Below are 17,480 nucleotides of genomic sequence, written 5' to 3' on the forward strand. Positions count from 1 at the left end.
TTTCCTGGAAAATTCTGTAAAAATGAAAAAAGGAGAAGAACTTAACGGTTTCAAGAATCAAATCCAAAAATAACCTAAGAATAATCCACAAATTAAATTGCAAAAGTCCTAGTGATAAATGTTTTAATAATTTTGAGTTCAAATCCTGATGGAAAATGCAAGCTGGATGACGAGGTATGTTGTAGTCAGTACTGTGTTTATCTACAGTTCCTTGTAGAAATACAGATAATGGCACTCCAGTGTTGGAAATCCAAATTATTATTTGTAAGCAATGTCTTTCCAAAATTTATATGTGTGAGCACTCCTCAAAATATTCCCAGAGAAAAAATGATTAATCCTTTTGAAATCCAACTGTTCTGAAGAAAATTATAACTTAAAATCTGGTTACAACAAACTAACTTGACATTAGTATAAAAAGCCCCCAAACTGAGAGATCTGTCTCTAAAGCAAAGGTTATATTGTATCATAAGACGCAATTTTGAAATTCCTGCAAGTTGCGAAATCAGAGGGGGTCACGTGATCATGTTTATATCACGTACACAGAATATGGCCTTGATTAGACCAATGTATTTATTCCCAGAATAAAAATTTTAAAAGTATTTACTTCTTAACCCACGTAGACCCATCATGACCTTGACAACAACCAATCATTTTAAAATAAAATGAACTTTGTTTACTAATTTTGAATCAAGGTCAGCTTCCAGGCCAACACATGGTGTTTATGAAAAGAATGATTCAGGTCAACCAATTTCCTGAAAAAAATACCATCTCCAGTGAATAAATTTACATTACAATAGCATATAAGAAAAATAAAAATTTAAAGCTGACAAACAAACAATTAAATTAAAATATATATATATATATATATATATATATATATATATATATATATATATATATATATATATATATATATATATATATATATATATTAAACCAGATATACGTAACATGATGATGTGTTCTTTGGCAATTGAATTAGCCCACTACCAAGCTGTTAAAAATGTTGTTTTATTATCATTATCACTTATTTTGAATGTTGTTGTTATTATTTTAAATTTAAAAACCTTCAGTGTTTGATAACATGACTAAAACTCACCTTTGCATATATATATTAACCTGGCATTGGACTTGTACCTCTAATATGTGAGTCGAGTGCATCAGGTGCTGACCATGTTTCATGGATTGTTGGCATGGAAGCTTCTAGTTGAAAAGGAGGTATAATGATACCAAATTACAAAAATACTTTACCAACAGAAAAAATAATAAACGAGAGTTATTAATAATTATGGAACACAATCTCCTATACCTAAAATGGTGACAGTTTGCATTTTTGATCAAAATGCTTGTTATAATCATTGGAAAGATGTTTTCAAAATCTGGTCATATTTATGTTCCATGCTGACTGGATACTGAAGAGAATGAAAATCACAGACACAGATATCTTTTTTTATCAATACGATTGCTAGAGGTCCATTCCATACATGGTATGAGATAACTATGTTGTCTAATACAAGAGAGCACTAATGGGCTCTGTGATATGCTTGGAGATTTTGTAAGTTCAGAAAATAATGTTTGGCAGATGTTGATGTCTCTTGTGTAATTATCTTTACAAAACCCTGAAATGATTCATTTTAATTGTCCAGAGTACCTATACAGACCCGGAAATGGATAATTTTAATTGTCCAGAACCCCTATACAAACCCTGTAATTGGTCATTTTAGTTGTCCAAAACACCTTTACTAACCCAGAAATGGGTAATTTTGCCACTGAAATGCCAATATTAGTTCTGAAATAGGTGATTTTCATTATCCAGAACACCTAAACAGACCCTGAAATGGGTAATGATAATTATCCACAAAACCTGAAACAAACCCTGAAAAAAATGGGTAATTTTTACCAGTGGAACACCTGTACAAATCCTGAAATGGGTACTTTTACCATTAAAACACCAATACAAATCCTGAAATGGATAATTTAACAATAAAACAAAAGCAGAATGCAGATTGAATGCAAATGAAATGCAGACATAAAATGCTAAGGGAATGATGCTTTACGAAGAAAAGTTTAACTGATTAATACATTAAAATGAATGAAAAATGAATAAAATATGGATTAATTTCATGTGTCTTTATGAAAATCTATTAGTTTGAAGCTGCTTTTAAATTTCCACAATCAAAACCTTTTTTGTGATAATCCTCTGATTGTATTTATTTTATGAATTTACCATTTTTTTAAAGCACACTTTTAATAAGATAGTAGTCAGAAGCTGTAGTTATCTTCCCTCAACTTTTTCAATGCCAGAAAACTCAGCTTCAGTAAATGCATAATTTTTTTCATTTTAAATGAGTGAAAACAAAAGGAAACAGGGGGATGAAAGTAAAAAATGCAAAATTTCATGCATGTTTGTCTGAAGCAAATGAAAAATATGATAGGAGAAATATAAATGTTATTAGAATGCAAATGGAGCACAGACAGAATGCAAATGGAGCACAGACAGAATGCAGATGGAGCACAGACAGAATGCAAATGGAATGTTGAAAAAGTGCCTGTGAAAAGCAGATTTGGTATTTAAAAAATTAAGGATCTGTACATATGCAGCAGGACAGAAGCATTTTTTCCATTGCCCATTCTCCCATCTGCTTTATAACTTTGAATGTTTTGAGAGTAAGAGATGAAACTTGGTAATGCTTATGCATCATCACTTGAAGCTGTCTTACATGCCACTTAGGGGATCCGACCGTGATGGTCAAGGTGATGGCTTTATATTTTAAGTTTTCTATCATACTGTCCCTTCTGCTCAAATGCTTTAGAACTATTTCAGATTGCTGGATGAGACTTTGTGTACATCAACACTTGAAGGTCACTCTAGGGATCATATCTTATATCTAATTTTCCATAACACTTTCCCTTTTGCTGTGTAACTGTAGAGACTCTTAAGACTAAGGCTATGTAACTGTAGAGACTCTAGAGACTAAGGCTGTGTAACTGTAGAGACTCTTAAGACTAAGGCTGTGTAACTGGAGAGACTCTAGAGACTAAGGCATGTAAATGTAGAGACTCTAGAGACTAAGGCATGTAACTGTAGACTCTAGAGACTAAGGCATGTAACTGTAGAGACTCTAGAGACTAAGGCATGTAACTGTAGACTCTAGAGACTAAGGCATGTAACTTTATTTACACATAAGAAGATATGTCAAGTGCCTTGAAGGTCAAGGTTAGTACTATATTTGGAAGTTATCCAACTTAATTTTCCTTTACACTAATTTTAGAGCCTTTTGAGATTAAGGAATAAAACTTACTATATTTATTTATATCATCATTCAAAGATATGTTGTGGACCACCTTGTGGTTCTACCTTTATGGTCAAGGTCATAGTTCCTTATGTGGAAGATTTTTTATTTTCTTAAGTATGCTTTTCCACTTATAGCTCTTAACATGTTTAAAATTAGGTGATGCGTCATGATTTATATACATATCATCATTAGCATGCATTGTATACCATACTGGGGGTATGATCTTGATGGTCAGTGTCATGGCATTATATGTTGAATTTGTATACATCATCCACATATTGGAATATACTGTGTCCATCAGTCATACTGATTGGTTTCTGCACAATAACTTTAGTTATCCACAAATTACAGTTTCTGATCTTTGTGGATAGCATGCACTTGAGGTAGAAGAGCCCTAATGATTTCAGGCTTAAAGGCTTGACATTCAAGGCTACTATGACTGAAGAAAGGAAATGGTTTCTGCACAATATCCCAAGTTTTTCAGCATCTAAAGTGACCAGTTTTTGTGGATAGCTTGTGCTTGGGATATTGCAGAAGCCTATTAATTTTAACAGGAAATCATCAAAGGTCAAGGTCATTGTAACTAAAAGAAGGCAAATGGTTACCACACAATCACTTCGGTACTCCAACATCTATAGTTACCAAACTTATGATTTTCTCAACAAAATGGTACATTAACACTGGTGTTATTCATGAAAATAAGCTAAAAATGCTTTTTTTGCTCTGGCTTACACAATTTGCATTGTGGAAATATTGTGTATGCAATGACCTTAATTATGGGGAAATTTAAGTCTTAGAACACATCAGTAAAGCGAACTTAAATTTAAAACTGTGGCATTAAATGAAAGAAAACATAGTGAAAATGCTTCTTTTCATTCATTTGTAATGAAATGAAGGAAAATATGATGACAAAGCTTATCCCAACCAAAGCATCTGATGTTGCAGATAATGTGTATTGTGCCATTTCTGAGTAACACAGATGGATCAGAAATTGGTTTTTGATAATTAAATTGGTTTTAATACCTTGTCCATTGGTTTCCTGCTGTGGGAAATGTCATCTTAAGGATCACTTTATTTTGAAATTTACATCTTAACAATGTTGGTGTTGGGAGACAAATACTTGTTACTGTCAGTTTCTAGCTGGTAATGAATACCCTACTTACTAAAAGTCCCTTATAACAAGAATTGACTGTTTCTAGGTTCACTCTTTTTTCTGCTTTATTGATTCATGAATTTTAGGACTTTGTATGCAATATATAGGGCTATCTTTTACATGTAGAGATTTAAGAACTAGTCAGCTTTGCCTTTGTGATGTTGACTTTAGCTAAGTGTGTTGTGGTTGTAGGAGGTGCAGGTTGCTGGATTAATACCATTATAATATTTTTCACAAGGTCAAGGGATGTTGGTTTAATTCACCACAATATTTATTCTAATGAACATTTCGTTTTAAATCAGGATTCCTCTATGATCATGGACATCTTGCAAGGGCAGTCTGCTGTCGTTTGGCACAGGGAGATACAAAAATAGATGATCACCTTCCAGTGGAATTCAAGTTAAACCATCCATGGTTAGGGAGAGTCACTGCATGTGAGCCCGCCAGAGAAACCCAGAAAACTAAAGCTTTAAGTATCAACTGGGCCTTAGGGGATGAAAGACCTGAAGTAACAGATGGATCATTAGGTCTTTGTTATACAGGGTAAACCAATGGAGAGAAAAATATTGAATTCTCTTTCTTAATTTCTTGTTTAATTGTATCCTATTTCTTAATTTTGTCATCTTTCATAATTCTCAATCAATTACTGAATTTTTGTCTAGTTCAGTAATCGTCATATAATCCTCAAACTGATACTCAAACTGTTTTTCTTTAATGACCATGAGTAGAGAAATGAACTCTGGACATGAAACTTGAATTGCATTTGATACAAGTGGATGCTTTCACTCTAAATGTTGACCTTTGACCCTTTTCTTTTGAATACCTGATGTTAGTGCTGAAGTCACATTACAGAATTCTAATCACTCAGATCTGTGTGCGCATGCGTTTGTGTGTGTTGTGAATTTTTAACATAGCTTTAATAATTTTCCAGTCATATCGCTACCATGTCTGTAATGTGACAGTTTATAGTGGTATCTTGCACTGGTTCATCATGCCCCAGATTTGTAGCATAACGTCCCATTCAGTCACATTATCCTGACACCAGGCCAACCAGTATTAACATTAGTCTCTTGATTCTGAGCACCAAGCGAGGCAGATGCTAGTATCATTTTTATAAGTCTTTGGTAAGACTCTGCTGGGGTTCAAACCCATGACCTCCCACATCTGAGGCAACACTCTAACCACTTAGGCCATTGGAGCAGTCACTCACATCTGAAACTTTCTGATACTATGCAATAATTAAAATTGATACACTGTGAAGAAACTTCTTCAGCTATGGTCTCCAACCATACTTTAGAATTTCAGTGGAATGAATGAGTTTGTATTTATGCACCATTTAAATAGACCATCAAGTCAAGCTTTGTTATCTAAGCTAGACAAGTCCTGTATTGCAAAGTTTGACATTAGCACTAAGGCATCCAAAGCAAGCAAAGTTTGACATTACCACTAAGGCATCCAAAACAAACAGTCTCAGTTTGACATTAGCACTAAGGTATCCAAAACAAACAGTCTCAGTTTGACATTAGCACTGAGGCATCCAAAGCAAGCAGTCTCAGTTTGACATTAGCACTAAGGCATCCAAAACAAAGAAAGTTCGACATTAGCACAAAGGCATCCAAAACAAACAGTCTCAATTTGACATTAGCACTGAGGCATCCAAAGCAAGTAGTCTCAGTTTGACATAGCACTAAGGCATCCAAAACAAGTAATTTGAGTCTAACATTAGCACTAAGGCATCCAAAGCAAGCAGTCTCAGTTTGACATTAGCACTAAGGCATCCAAAACAAGCAGTCTCAGTTTGACATTAGCACTAAGGCATCCAAAGCAAGCATTCTCAGTTTGACATTAGCACTAAGGCATCCAAAACAAGCAGTCTCAGTTTGACATTAGTATTAAGGCATCCAAAACAAGCATTCGCAGTTTGATATTAGCACTAAGGTATCCAAAGCAAGCAGTCTCAGTTTGACATTAGCACTAAGGCATCCAAAACAAGCAGTCTCAGTTTGACATTAGTATTAAGGCATCCAAAACAAGCATTCGCAGTTTGATATTAGCACTAAGGTATCCAAAGCAAGCAGTGTGTTTGACATGATCAGTAAGGCATCCTCATCCACTTTTTAGTAATTTTCTTAATGCCAGGTATTATCAGCATTTAAATAATCACTACATGAAAATACAACTATGTATGGGTGCTTTTGTGCTCAATTAAACTAATTACTGTGACTATGATATTGGACCAAAGATCGTAGGAACAACTCATTTTAATCTCATACCAAAAACGTGAAGTTCATATATAATTCTAAATAGCATACTTCTAAAAGTAAACAATACACTAGTATAAACAACATTTTGCAAGAAAAAGAGACAATATTAACAATATACAGTGTTACTTTCTTATGTTGTTGTTGTAGGGTTAAACGCCATTTTCAGAATAAGATAGGCTATATATGGCAGCCAGTATAACTGGTGGAGGAAGAACCCTGGAAAACCCAGGGAAGAACCACTGACCCATGAGAAGCTACTAGCAAGCTTTCTTTCATACCCACGTTAGCTGAGCCTAAGACTCAATCCCATGCAGACAGGTGAGATAGCAGTGATCCAGAATAGTGAATGCATTAGACCACTCAGTCACTTGGGGCCCCGAGTGGCCAAGTGGCATAAAGCGTTAACCTTCCAGATTATTGCCATCTCACCTCTGTCTGCGTGGGTTCGAGTCCAAGGCTCGGCTAGCGTGGTTACATGGGAAAGCCTGCCAGTAGCTTCTCGTGGGTCGGTGGTTCTTCTCTGGGTTTTCCAGGGTTCTTCCTCCACCAGTTATACTGGCCACCATGTATAGCCTATCTTGTGCTGAAAAATGGCATTAAACCCTAGAACAACAACAGCACTTGGGGCCCTACTGTGATATGTAAACATTATGATTATTCTTAAACACATCAAATAAAGGATCAGGTTTGGAAGTTCTGAGTCCTGTACATTCCGATAGCATTCATTTGAAGTTTTAAAGAGATCCTTTGAGATCCTTTAGCAATGTTCTGAACTTTTTCACACATCTGTATGCATCCATACCTATAATTAGGTATTCTTGAGTATTTAATTTAAATGGGTGACCATTGTACTCAAAACGACTGTGTAATAAGTTTATATTTATGCATGTACCAAATTTTTCTTTGCAGAATTGAAAAAGGGTTCTTTTCCCGTTGTTCCAAGAGGAACCTGTTTGACAGCTTTAAGAAAGTGTGTGAGAGATTTGGCAAACAAGAACTTCTTGCTGCAAACAATTATCATGAAGCAAAGGGGATGGCAAAGGATTTTGTAAAGGCTAAGGAGACCATGTTAATGAAGTTCAAGGAAAACAAATGTGGCATTTGGGTGTCAAAACCTATTGAGGAGGAGATGTTCAAGTAGATATGAAGCGTCTCAGTTATAGTTTACATGTAATCAGGATAGTATTAGCTCTGCCAGGCAGCAGAGCACCAGACCCTTCATGGATATGAAGTGTCTCAGTAATAGTTTACATGTAATCTGGATAGTATTAGTTCTGCCAGGCAGCAGAGCACCAGACCCTTCATGGGACCCTTGTTTGTAAATCAGAAGTTTGATTTGACTGAAGGGATTTATGGCTACTATAATTTCATGAAAGCGATATCAATTATGCCTGCTGGGGCTTTTATTTGACAAAATTTGTTTTTCTTTTAATTATATTTTGGATCTTTATAAATGTAGATATAATATTGCTTTAAGCTAATGGTCATTGAGAACACAGATATGTTCCAATCACTGCTACTACTATGGAACAAAGATGTCTTTTAAATATGTAAATCTGATTCCTTTGGTGTGCTGTATATGTTTGCTTAAGGTTCTTTCAACAGAATATAAGCTTTACAGTAACACATAACACAGCGATAATATAGTAGTATATCTTACACATGGGCAGAATAAAAGGTATGTAATTCATAATAAATATGATCTTACCCTATTGTGATAGTATTTCCTGTATATAGCTGTACACAGAGTGATTGGATGTACAGTTTTTAATTGTTGTACAGTGTAATTCATTGTATTTTCTGTGAATTGCTTTTTTTGTCCTAGTATTTAATATGGAAGATGGATATAACTGTTGCCTTGTCTATCTGCCCATCTGTCCATAATCTCTCTGTCTGCCCATAAAACATTTGTTTTGTTTCTGGAGTAGAACCCTCAAAACATTCAAGGTTTTTCAACCAAACTTGGTACTCGTATCAAGAAAGATGTTTTGATCCTTTGAATTTTCTGCATTCGATATTTTTTATCTTTACATACAACCAGAGTGTAGGATAAGTATAAATTAAGGGTGTTTGGCCATGTGTTAATAACATAAGTTACTTTAGTATAAATATAGATAGGGCTTGACCATATGGTACTTTCAGTGGAAGGCTATACATTAGCTTGAAACCATGGGGATATGTCATCACTATACACAGGCTTGAAACCATGGGGATATGTCATCACTATACACAGGCTTGAAACCATGGGGATATGTCATCATTATACATAAGCTAGGAATCATGGGAATATGTCATCACTATACATAAACTTGGAATCATGGGAATATATCATCACTATACAAAAGCTTAGAACTATGTGGATGTGATGTGATTTGGATTTTTAACATAGCTTTAACAATTTTTCAGTCATATCACTATGATGTCTGCAGTGTGGCAGTTTATAGTGATGTCTAGCACTGGGGCATCATGCCGCAGACATGTAACATGATGACCCCACCCAGTCACATTATCCTGACACCAGGCCGACCAGTCCTAACACTAACCTCTTAATGCTGAGCGCCAAGCAAGGCAACTGTTAGTACCATTTTTGTAAGTCTTTGGTATGACTTGGCCGGGGATCAAACCCACGACCTCCTGCATCTGAGGTGGATACTTTAACCATTAGGCCACCGGAGCAGTCTAGAACTATGTGGATATGTCATCACTGTACATAAGCTTGGAATCATGGGAATATGTCATCACTATACACAAGCTTAGAACCATGGGGATATGTCATCACTATAGATAAGCTTTGAACTATGGGAATATGTCATCACTGTACATAAGCTTGGAATCTTGGTGACATGTCATCGCTATACATAAGCTTGGAACTATTTGGATATGTCATCACTTTACAAAATCTTGGAACCATGGGGATATTTCATTACTTTACATACACTCAGAACCATGGGTGTGTGTCATCACTATACATAAGCTTGGAACAATGGAGATATGTCATCACTTTATAAAAGCTTAGAACTGTGTGGATATGTCATCAGTATAGATAAGCTTTGAACCATGTGAATATATCATCACTTTACAAAAGCTTATAACTACGGGAACATATCATCACTATACATAACCTTGGAATCATGGGAATATGTCATCACTATACATGAGCTTGGAATCATGGGAATATGTCATCACTATACATGAGCTTGGAACTATGGGAATATGTCATCACTTTACCAAATCTTGGAACCATGGGGATATGTCATCACTTTACATACACTTGGAACCATGGGGGTATGTCATCACTATACATAAGCTTGGAACCATGGAGATATGTCATCACTTTATAAAAGCTTGGAACCATGGAGATATATCATCACTTTATAAAAGCTTAGAACTGTGGGGATATGTCATCACTATACAAAGGTTTGGAACCATGGGGATATGTCATCACTATATATAAGCTTGGAACCATGGGGACATGTTGTCACTATACTTAAACTTGGAACCATGGAGATATGCAATTACTTTACAAAAGCTTAGAACTATGGGGATATGTCATCACTTTAACCTTGGAACTATGGGGATATGTCATCACTTTACAAAAGTTTGGAACCATGGGGATATGTCATTACTTTGGATATGTTATCTTAGAGGACATAGCTATTTACCATTTCTTCAAATATGGTACCTGGTCATAATAACATAGGAGTATATCCACCACCTTGAAAATTCAGTCCTTCATATCTGAATACAACTTTTGCCACATATTATGGCTTGTTTTAACAACATAAGTTTTGAAAGGTCTCTGCTGGGCAAGGGGAGAGCAGACAAGAGTGATGTCCCCTTTGGTATGGGGATTGGTGCCAAATTCCATCTCTTGTCATTTACAATGTCTGCTTTTCCTTTGAAACACACTTTTTCTTTAGGCCCTGCAAATGCTAAATTCACATGTGCCTTTTCATCATTTGAGTATATTTGGAGTTTCTAACGCAGTAACTTGTACTCAGCTATTTTGTGTTTTTTTTTGTAATTTTATATACAACATAGTGATCTAACTTTGTCATACAATAAGTTTATTGGTGCCATCTTAAATACCTATCCAAAAGTGTTTACTACTTTCCATTCAATCCCTAATGCCACCTTGTATATTAATTCTTTCAAGTGGTTATATGTTACATGTTGAAAGATCATTCCTGTCATTTCCTGGGTATTCTCAATTCTTTATAGCATCCCCTTTATAGTAAGTTTATAACATGATGCTTGATTGATTTCAGCATGCCAATGTTTTGCTCTTGTTGTTTACAGGTGTCACCGTAATTTGCCGAATTAACTGTATGGGTTTCAGACTTGGTTCAACCAAAGTGGATATATGAGAAAGCTTGCCAATAGCTTCCCATGGGGTAGTTGGTTCTTCTCAGGTTCTTTTATGCCATATATAGCCAGTTGTGCTGAATAATAGTGTCAAACCCCACTTTGCCAAACAAAAAGCCTATAATGAATGTCTTTCAGTCACAGCAGGACAAGTTATCTTTAAATGGTATTATCATTCTCGATGTCATATAGTCTGATGAATCAGCCCCCAATCCTGTGCTATGTTGGATGGTTGTGGGGTCTGATCACAACTATTCATAAAATCTGCAATTATTACAGACATACCTGTCTGCAACACAAGTCCACCTATCAGTTGCCTTTTAGACACTTACCAGTATTTCTCATGAGTATGATCAGTTAATGGGCCTTTCAGTGATCTGTATAGAATTTTTCCAGATCAAATCCATTGTTTGACAACTTGTAAATCCATGTGGAACATCACAACCCTACCCAACTGTCACCATTTCAAAGTCCTGGTTACACTGGCAAATAATCAGTTGTTCCATCAATATTGAGGAGTCATTTAAATGAGACTTGAATTAGATGTGACTTTGTTCATTCAAAATGTGTGTTATTGTAATGTGAACTGAGTGTCTGGATTTATCATGTGACAGTAATGGAACAAATATCTCATCATGTGGTTATTATCTTGGTTCAACAATGCATCAGATTATAAAATATACAGACTAATTTTACTTTATAACCAGAACACTGTCAATTAATCCACCCATTTTGTAATTGGATGCTTTGTTGGACCATGATAATGGTCACATGACAAGATATTTGTTATGTGACAGTCACATGACCAATCCATATAAGCTCGAGTCAGATGACCATAACAACAATTTTGAATGTGCAAAGTCACGTCTAATTTGTTCCTCAATATTGATGGAACAGCTGATTTTCTGCTGATATTACCTGGTAATAATGGTGACAAAAAGTAGGGTTATGTTATTCCACATATATTGTCTGACATTGGATTTAATTAAAAAAATATGCTGTACAGATTACCAAACAGCCCCCTCAATCATAACTCAAGAACCATGCAAAATACCAGTTACAGGTAGTGTCTGAAAATTATTGATGTGCAGACAGGAAAAACTAACCACTGTGTCAGCACAGGTTTGGGAGATTATTTGTCAGACAAACTGTCATCTGTTACTTCAGAAAATAAAGGAAAACTAAGTCCTCAGCCATCTTCCTTCTCCTTTGGTATTTTCTCAGTTGGTGACCTTGTCAACAAATCCATTCAGGTCTGCCATATCCCCAGCATGTTCAAGTTTATAGCAGACCCACATTCCTAACAAAATAAGCAGATCTAGACTGCATAGTCATTGCACCACTTGTTCGTCAGTTTCATCTCTTCTCACTGTGCCTGTCCTTTGTAGCCTTCATTGTGATGACATGGAATGTCTAGTTGCATCTGACTATGATCTTGCCAGCAGCAGAACTGAACGTTCGGGTAGTTAATGTTTGTTTCTCCAAATTGGAAGAGTTTTACTGTACATGCATTTCTCTGTACCCCACTAATTCCTAAACAAGGGAGTATATGGGCTGGAACAAAGACCTCTCTACCCTTCTTGTGAATTTTCACCTTTTGCTAGAAATGGAATTTTCGATGAGGTCATTCATGGTTGATTAAGGAACCTTTTCAAACATATTCCAGAGCATTAATGTCTCATTTATCATATAAAACCTGCTTCCTAATTATAATGGCTATAGGAAGCAGAATCAATGTAAATACAGACATTCTAGGTCAAGCTAAAGCTATTTTGAGTTTTGTCATAATGGTTTGATTTCCCTCATGTTGGCCCATGCATCCATTGCCATGAACAGGCTCTCACACAAGGGGAATCAGCCCTTTGTCTTGACAGCACTCTCTTCTTTTGAACCATCATCCCAAGGGTCTGTGTACAGGGCTCCTAAGGGGTACCTTGAAGTGAACTGAGCTATTTAGAAGAGGGAAACCCTCTCTTCTTCTTACTGCTCAAAGTAGGAATAGATATCTCTGCTCAGGCTTTGTTGTCCTGGATATGATGGGATATAACTTAGTCTTCTTGCCCCAAGTCCAGATTAATTTCTCTCTCTCTCTCTGTCTGTCTCTCTCTCTCTCACACACACACACTAATAAGGTTTGGGTGGTTGCTACTAGTATCCAAGTCCAACGGCTCCCAAACTGACATCATCCAAGCTGTGGGATGGAGGTCACACGTGGCATTATCAACGTTTTGCCTGGGAGACCTTTCATCCTAATGGGATCAGTCCTTTGACATAGTGTGAACTATACCAGCAACACAACAGACTGTTTTTTCAGCAGCTTTGTAAGGTCAAGGCTTACTCTACTTCCATTTGCTTTGCTGGAGTGTAAATATATTGACTAAATTATTTTCATACTTAAAACCTGTGCTAACCACAGCTATAATTATCTTATCTTAATGCACACATATAGCTTTTCTTTATTGACATCCCATGAGGAACATATACATCTACACTTAGCTGGGTACCATAAACAATTTTGTACGACATTATTTCCCAGTGTACTGTGATACTACATTGGTGTAATACAATTATATTAGGGACCAAGAATTCAGTATTCTGGGGCAGGTGACTGGCACCTTTTTGACACTTTATTGTTTAATTTCCTAAAGTCAATAACTGTAAAAAAAAATGTCTTGATCTGGTTTATAGCAAATTAACACCACATTATATCCATGATATTATTAGGAAAGAAAATTATTAATTATCTAGAGAAAAAGAAAATATTTCAGTTCAAAAGAAAATCACAGGCCCCCTCCATAATTAAATAGCCAGTGCCTTACAGTAGATGAATTTGGTTTGTGTGTGTTAATTTTTTTATAAGTTGCAATCTAAAAGCTGTAACTTAATTGGGATGATTAAGATACAATATAGCTCATACTGTTAAAGACATCATGCTGGGATTAGAGAGCCTGTTGATAAAAATAGGAAGTATTGATACTGAAACCTACAACCATCTGGCTACACCACTGATATAATAGGCAGAAAAAAAACTGATTATGATGCGAACACCCAGGCAAGATATTTATCTGAGAGGGACAGTAAACATTAAACACTCATTGAATATTTAGTGGACTTGAGAAATTGTGCATACTTTAGACAGAAAATAAGTCTGCTCCTGAAAATCGAAGGATTTGAAGTCTTACAACAAATTTAAATGCATATACTTAACACATTCACATATGTGATTTTGTTTTGTTTTGTTTTAATCGGATATGTTTCTGAAAGTTGGATTTTGCCCGAATCTGTTTCACAACAGTTCATTTGGTCACTGCATTGGCATACATGACAGGTGTCAAAGATTAATTAAAGGATCATAAATACAATTATATTTGTCACCATTAATCTGTGACAGATACAACTGTTTTGTCAAACGAACCAAAAATTCTGAACTATTTTGCAAAAATCTTTGTAGTCATAACAAGATTCCTATGGAATTTTCATTCATTCATTCCTTACAAAAGGAAGCTACTGATGTACCAGTACAATGAAAAAGTACCGTGGTCTGTACCACTGGAAAAAAAATGTTAAAATGATATACTGGTATTACCATGCACCTCTGATACTTACCTTATCTTAATGTTGACTCACACTACAGAGTTTTCCCTATAGGTACATGCCAGTACAGGAGCATACAGATCTATAATTACCTTATCTTACAGAGTTCTCCCTACAGTGACACCACAGGAGGAGCATACACAGACATAATTACTTGATTTAATGCAGACACACACTACAGAGCTCTCCCTGCAGTGATACCCTGGAGGAGTGAACACATCTACAACTACCTTATCCTTGCAAAGTTCTTCCTGTAGTGACATCCCTAGAGGAGTATACACATCTATAATTACCTTATCCCCGCAAAGTTCTTCCTGTAGTGACATCCCTAGAGGTGTATACACATCTATAACTACCTTATCCTTGCAAAGTTCTTCCTGTAGTGACATCCCTAGAAGAGTATCACATCTATAATTACCTTATCCTTGCAAAGTTCTTCCTATAGTGACATCCCTAGAGGAGTATCACATCTATAATTACCTTATCCTTGCAAAGTTCCTCCTGTAGTGACATCCCTAAAGGAGTATCACATCTATAATTACCTTATCCTTGCAAAGTTCTTCCTGTAGTGACATCCCTAGAGGAGTATCACATCTATAATTACCTTATCCTTGCAAAGTTCTTCTTGTAGTGACATCCCTAGAGGAGTATCACATCTGTAATTACCTTATCCTTGCAAAGTTCTTCCTGTAGTGACATCCCTAGAGGAGTATCACATTTATAATTACCTTATCCTTGCAAAGTTCTTCTTGTAGTGACATCCCTAGAGGAGTATCACATCTATAATTACCTTATCCTTGCAAAGTTCTTCCTATAGTGACATCCCTAGAGGAGTATACACATCTATAATTACCTGATCTTAATGCAGGCACAGGCAATAGAGTTCTCCCTGTAGTTGCGTCTTTTGAGGATATGCACAGCCATGATTCCCTTATCTTAATGCAGACACACACTACAACTCTCCCTGTAGTGACATCTTTTGGGAGCATACAGAACCATTCCAGTGGTAACTGACAGTTGATGGGATTTGCTACCTCCACCTTGGCAAACAGAGGACCTTTTATCACTTCGTTTGTTTAAACAAGTCAAAAGATATGTTAATAGACTTGATATGTGAGGTAATGGATGTATTCCTAAAATAATATGATTTAGTAAGTGCTATTAAAGCAACATAATTTACTCTGAACAAATGTTAAATTAAGGAAAGACAAATGATTTAATTCTTTGCAATAATATTGTTATAGTTTTGATTTGTATTTAATTTGAATATGATACAAATATATTCTTGTTTCAGACTGTTAATGAATATTATTTGCTTTTTTCCTTCAATCATTTTGATGCATGAAGTTTGCTATGTTCAATGGCTGTTTGCTCAAACACCAATAGGTGGGCAAATGAGAGTCACTTGTCTAGATTAATTAGCATACCTGATGATAAGGTGATAAGAAGGCTGATACAATATACCTTTACTTAATTTGTATTTGAGATCTATGCCAGGGTAAGGTCCAATTGCATGCAGTTTAGACCCTGATCAGACCGCATAATGCATCGACAGATCATGGTCTATATTGCTTGTTCCACTGATTACTTATAACAAACCATATCGAGTCAAATCTGCCAATACAGTATGTGATGACAGATCTTGGTCGATGCAGTTTGCAGTTGGATCTTTTTAATATGGTATTTCTTGCTTTGTTGGCAGACTGCAGAAAGAAGTGATAAAGTGTTTTCTCGCTTTCATTCATTCAAAGGTTACCAAAAAAAAATGTATGGCACCTATTTCTTGTAACAGGTACAGTTACTATAATAGTTTCAAACTAACTAATGACTTTGTCATTGTATTAAGTATGTGATTGAGAGATACATGAGGATGACATCTCTTGTTTGGCCAAAGTTTGTTGAGAAGCTAAGCTTGTTGATTTTCTTACCAAGGCAAAGGAGCATATTAAAATTCCTTTTCAAGTTTTTCTTCAATATTCATCATCTGACAGATTAGTGTGATAGTCGGAAATTACTTTGCAATTTTGCAGTTTGCTATATTTACTTGTTGATACTAGTTTAATAATGTATGTACAGTAATAAAATAATGTCACCAAATGTGTACAGTTGTCATTACTTTTTAATTACTCATGAGTAGACAAGTACAGAAAGTTTGTTCAGTATTCCATCACAGTTATTGTCACTGCATCAACATAATTGTTGTTATTATCATTGTCAAAATCATTTATTTTGGAGCATGTCTCTTGCACAATTTTCTTTATTGTCATTAAACTTGATACATTCAAGTTGAGGGATTCCTAAAATAACAGGTCACCGTGACCATTTTTCACATTATATTAAGGTCCATATCAATCATACTTGTATATTGACATGAAGCCCAAAATGCTTTCTGAGGATTGCTAATACCATGCAAGCACTCTTCTGCAAGTATCAGTATAACCCTATTCTTTACATCTCTCCGCAGACAAGGTGGGGAAGGGGTTATATTAATGTCAGCTCGCTCATCCTTCGATCTTATCCACTTTTTAATATTGTTATGTATATTTGATTTAACTATATATGATTTAATATATATTTATTTCAATTTAATTGTTTGTCAGTTTTAAATTGTTTTTTTATTTTTCATTACATGACATTGTAATGTAAATTTAGTCACTAGAGATGATAGACTGTTAGTTTATCTAAATCCTGACCTTGTTTCAAAATTTGTAGCAACCATTGTAAACAAGTTCTATTTTATTTTAAAATGATTGGATGTTTTTGAGGTCATGATGAGACTTTGTCTTTAAGATGTAAAAACAAAGATTT

General features: G+C 35.5%; 1 protein-coding gene across 1 annotated transcript in view; it reads left to right on the forward strand.

Moving 5' to 3' along the window:
* The window catches only part of LOC149784906 (uncharacterized), a 56,055-nt gene extending 39,282 nt beyond the window's left edge, over nt 1-16,773 (forward strand). Inside the window, exons 9-10 of the mRNA XM_089978502.1 lie at nt 4,752-4,992; nt 7,623-16,773. Coding sequence (XP_089834628.1) covers nt 4,752-4,992; nt 7,623-7,854 — 473 coding nt within the window. The 3' untranslated portion in view covers nt 7,855-16,773. The remainder of the gene's footprint in view (nt 1-4,751; nt 4,993-7,622) is intronic.
* The last annotated feature ends 707 nt before the right edge of the window (nt 16,774-17,480 follow it).

This window comes from Sinohyriopsis cumingii, chromosome 13 (genome assembly GCF_028554795.1).
Source record: "Sinohyriopsis cumingii isolate HCF-2022 chromosome 13, ASM2855479v2, whole genome shotgun sequence".
Lineage (NCBI taxonomy): Eukaryota > Metazoa > Mollusca > Bivalvia > Unionida > Unionidae > Sinohyriopsis > Sinohyriopsis cumingii.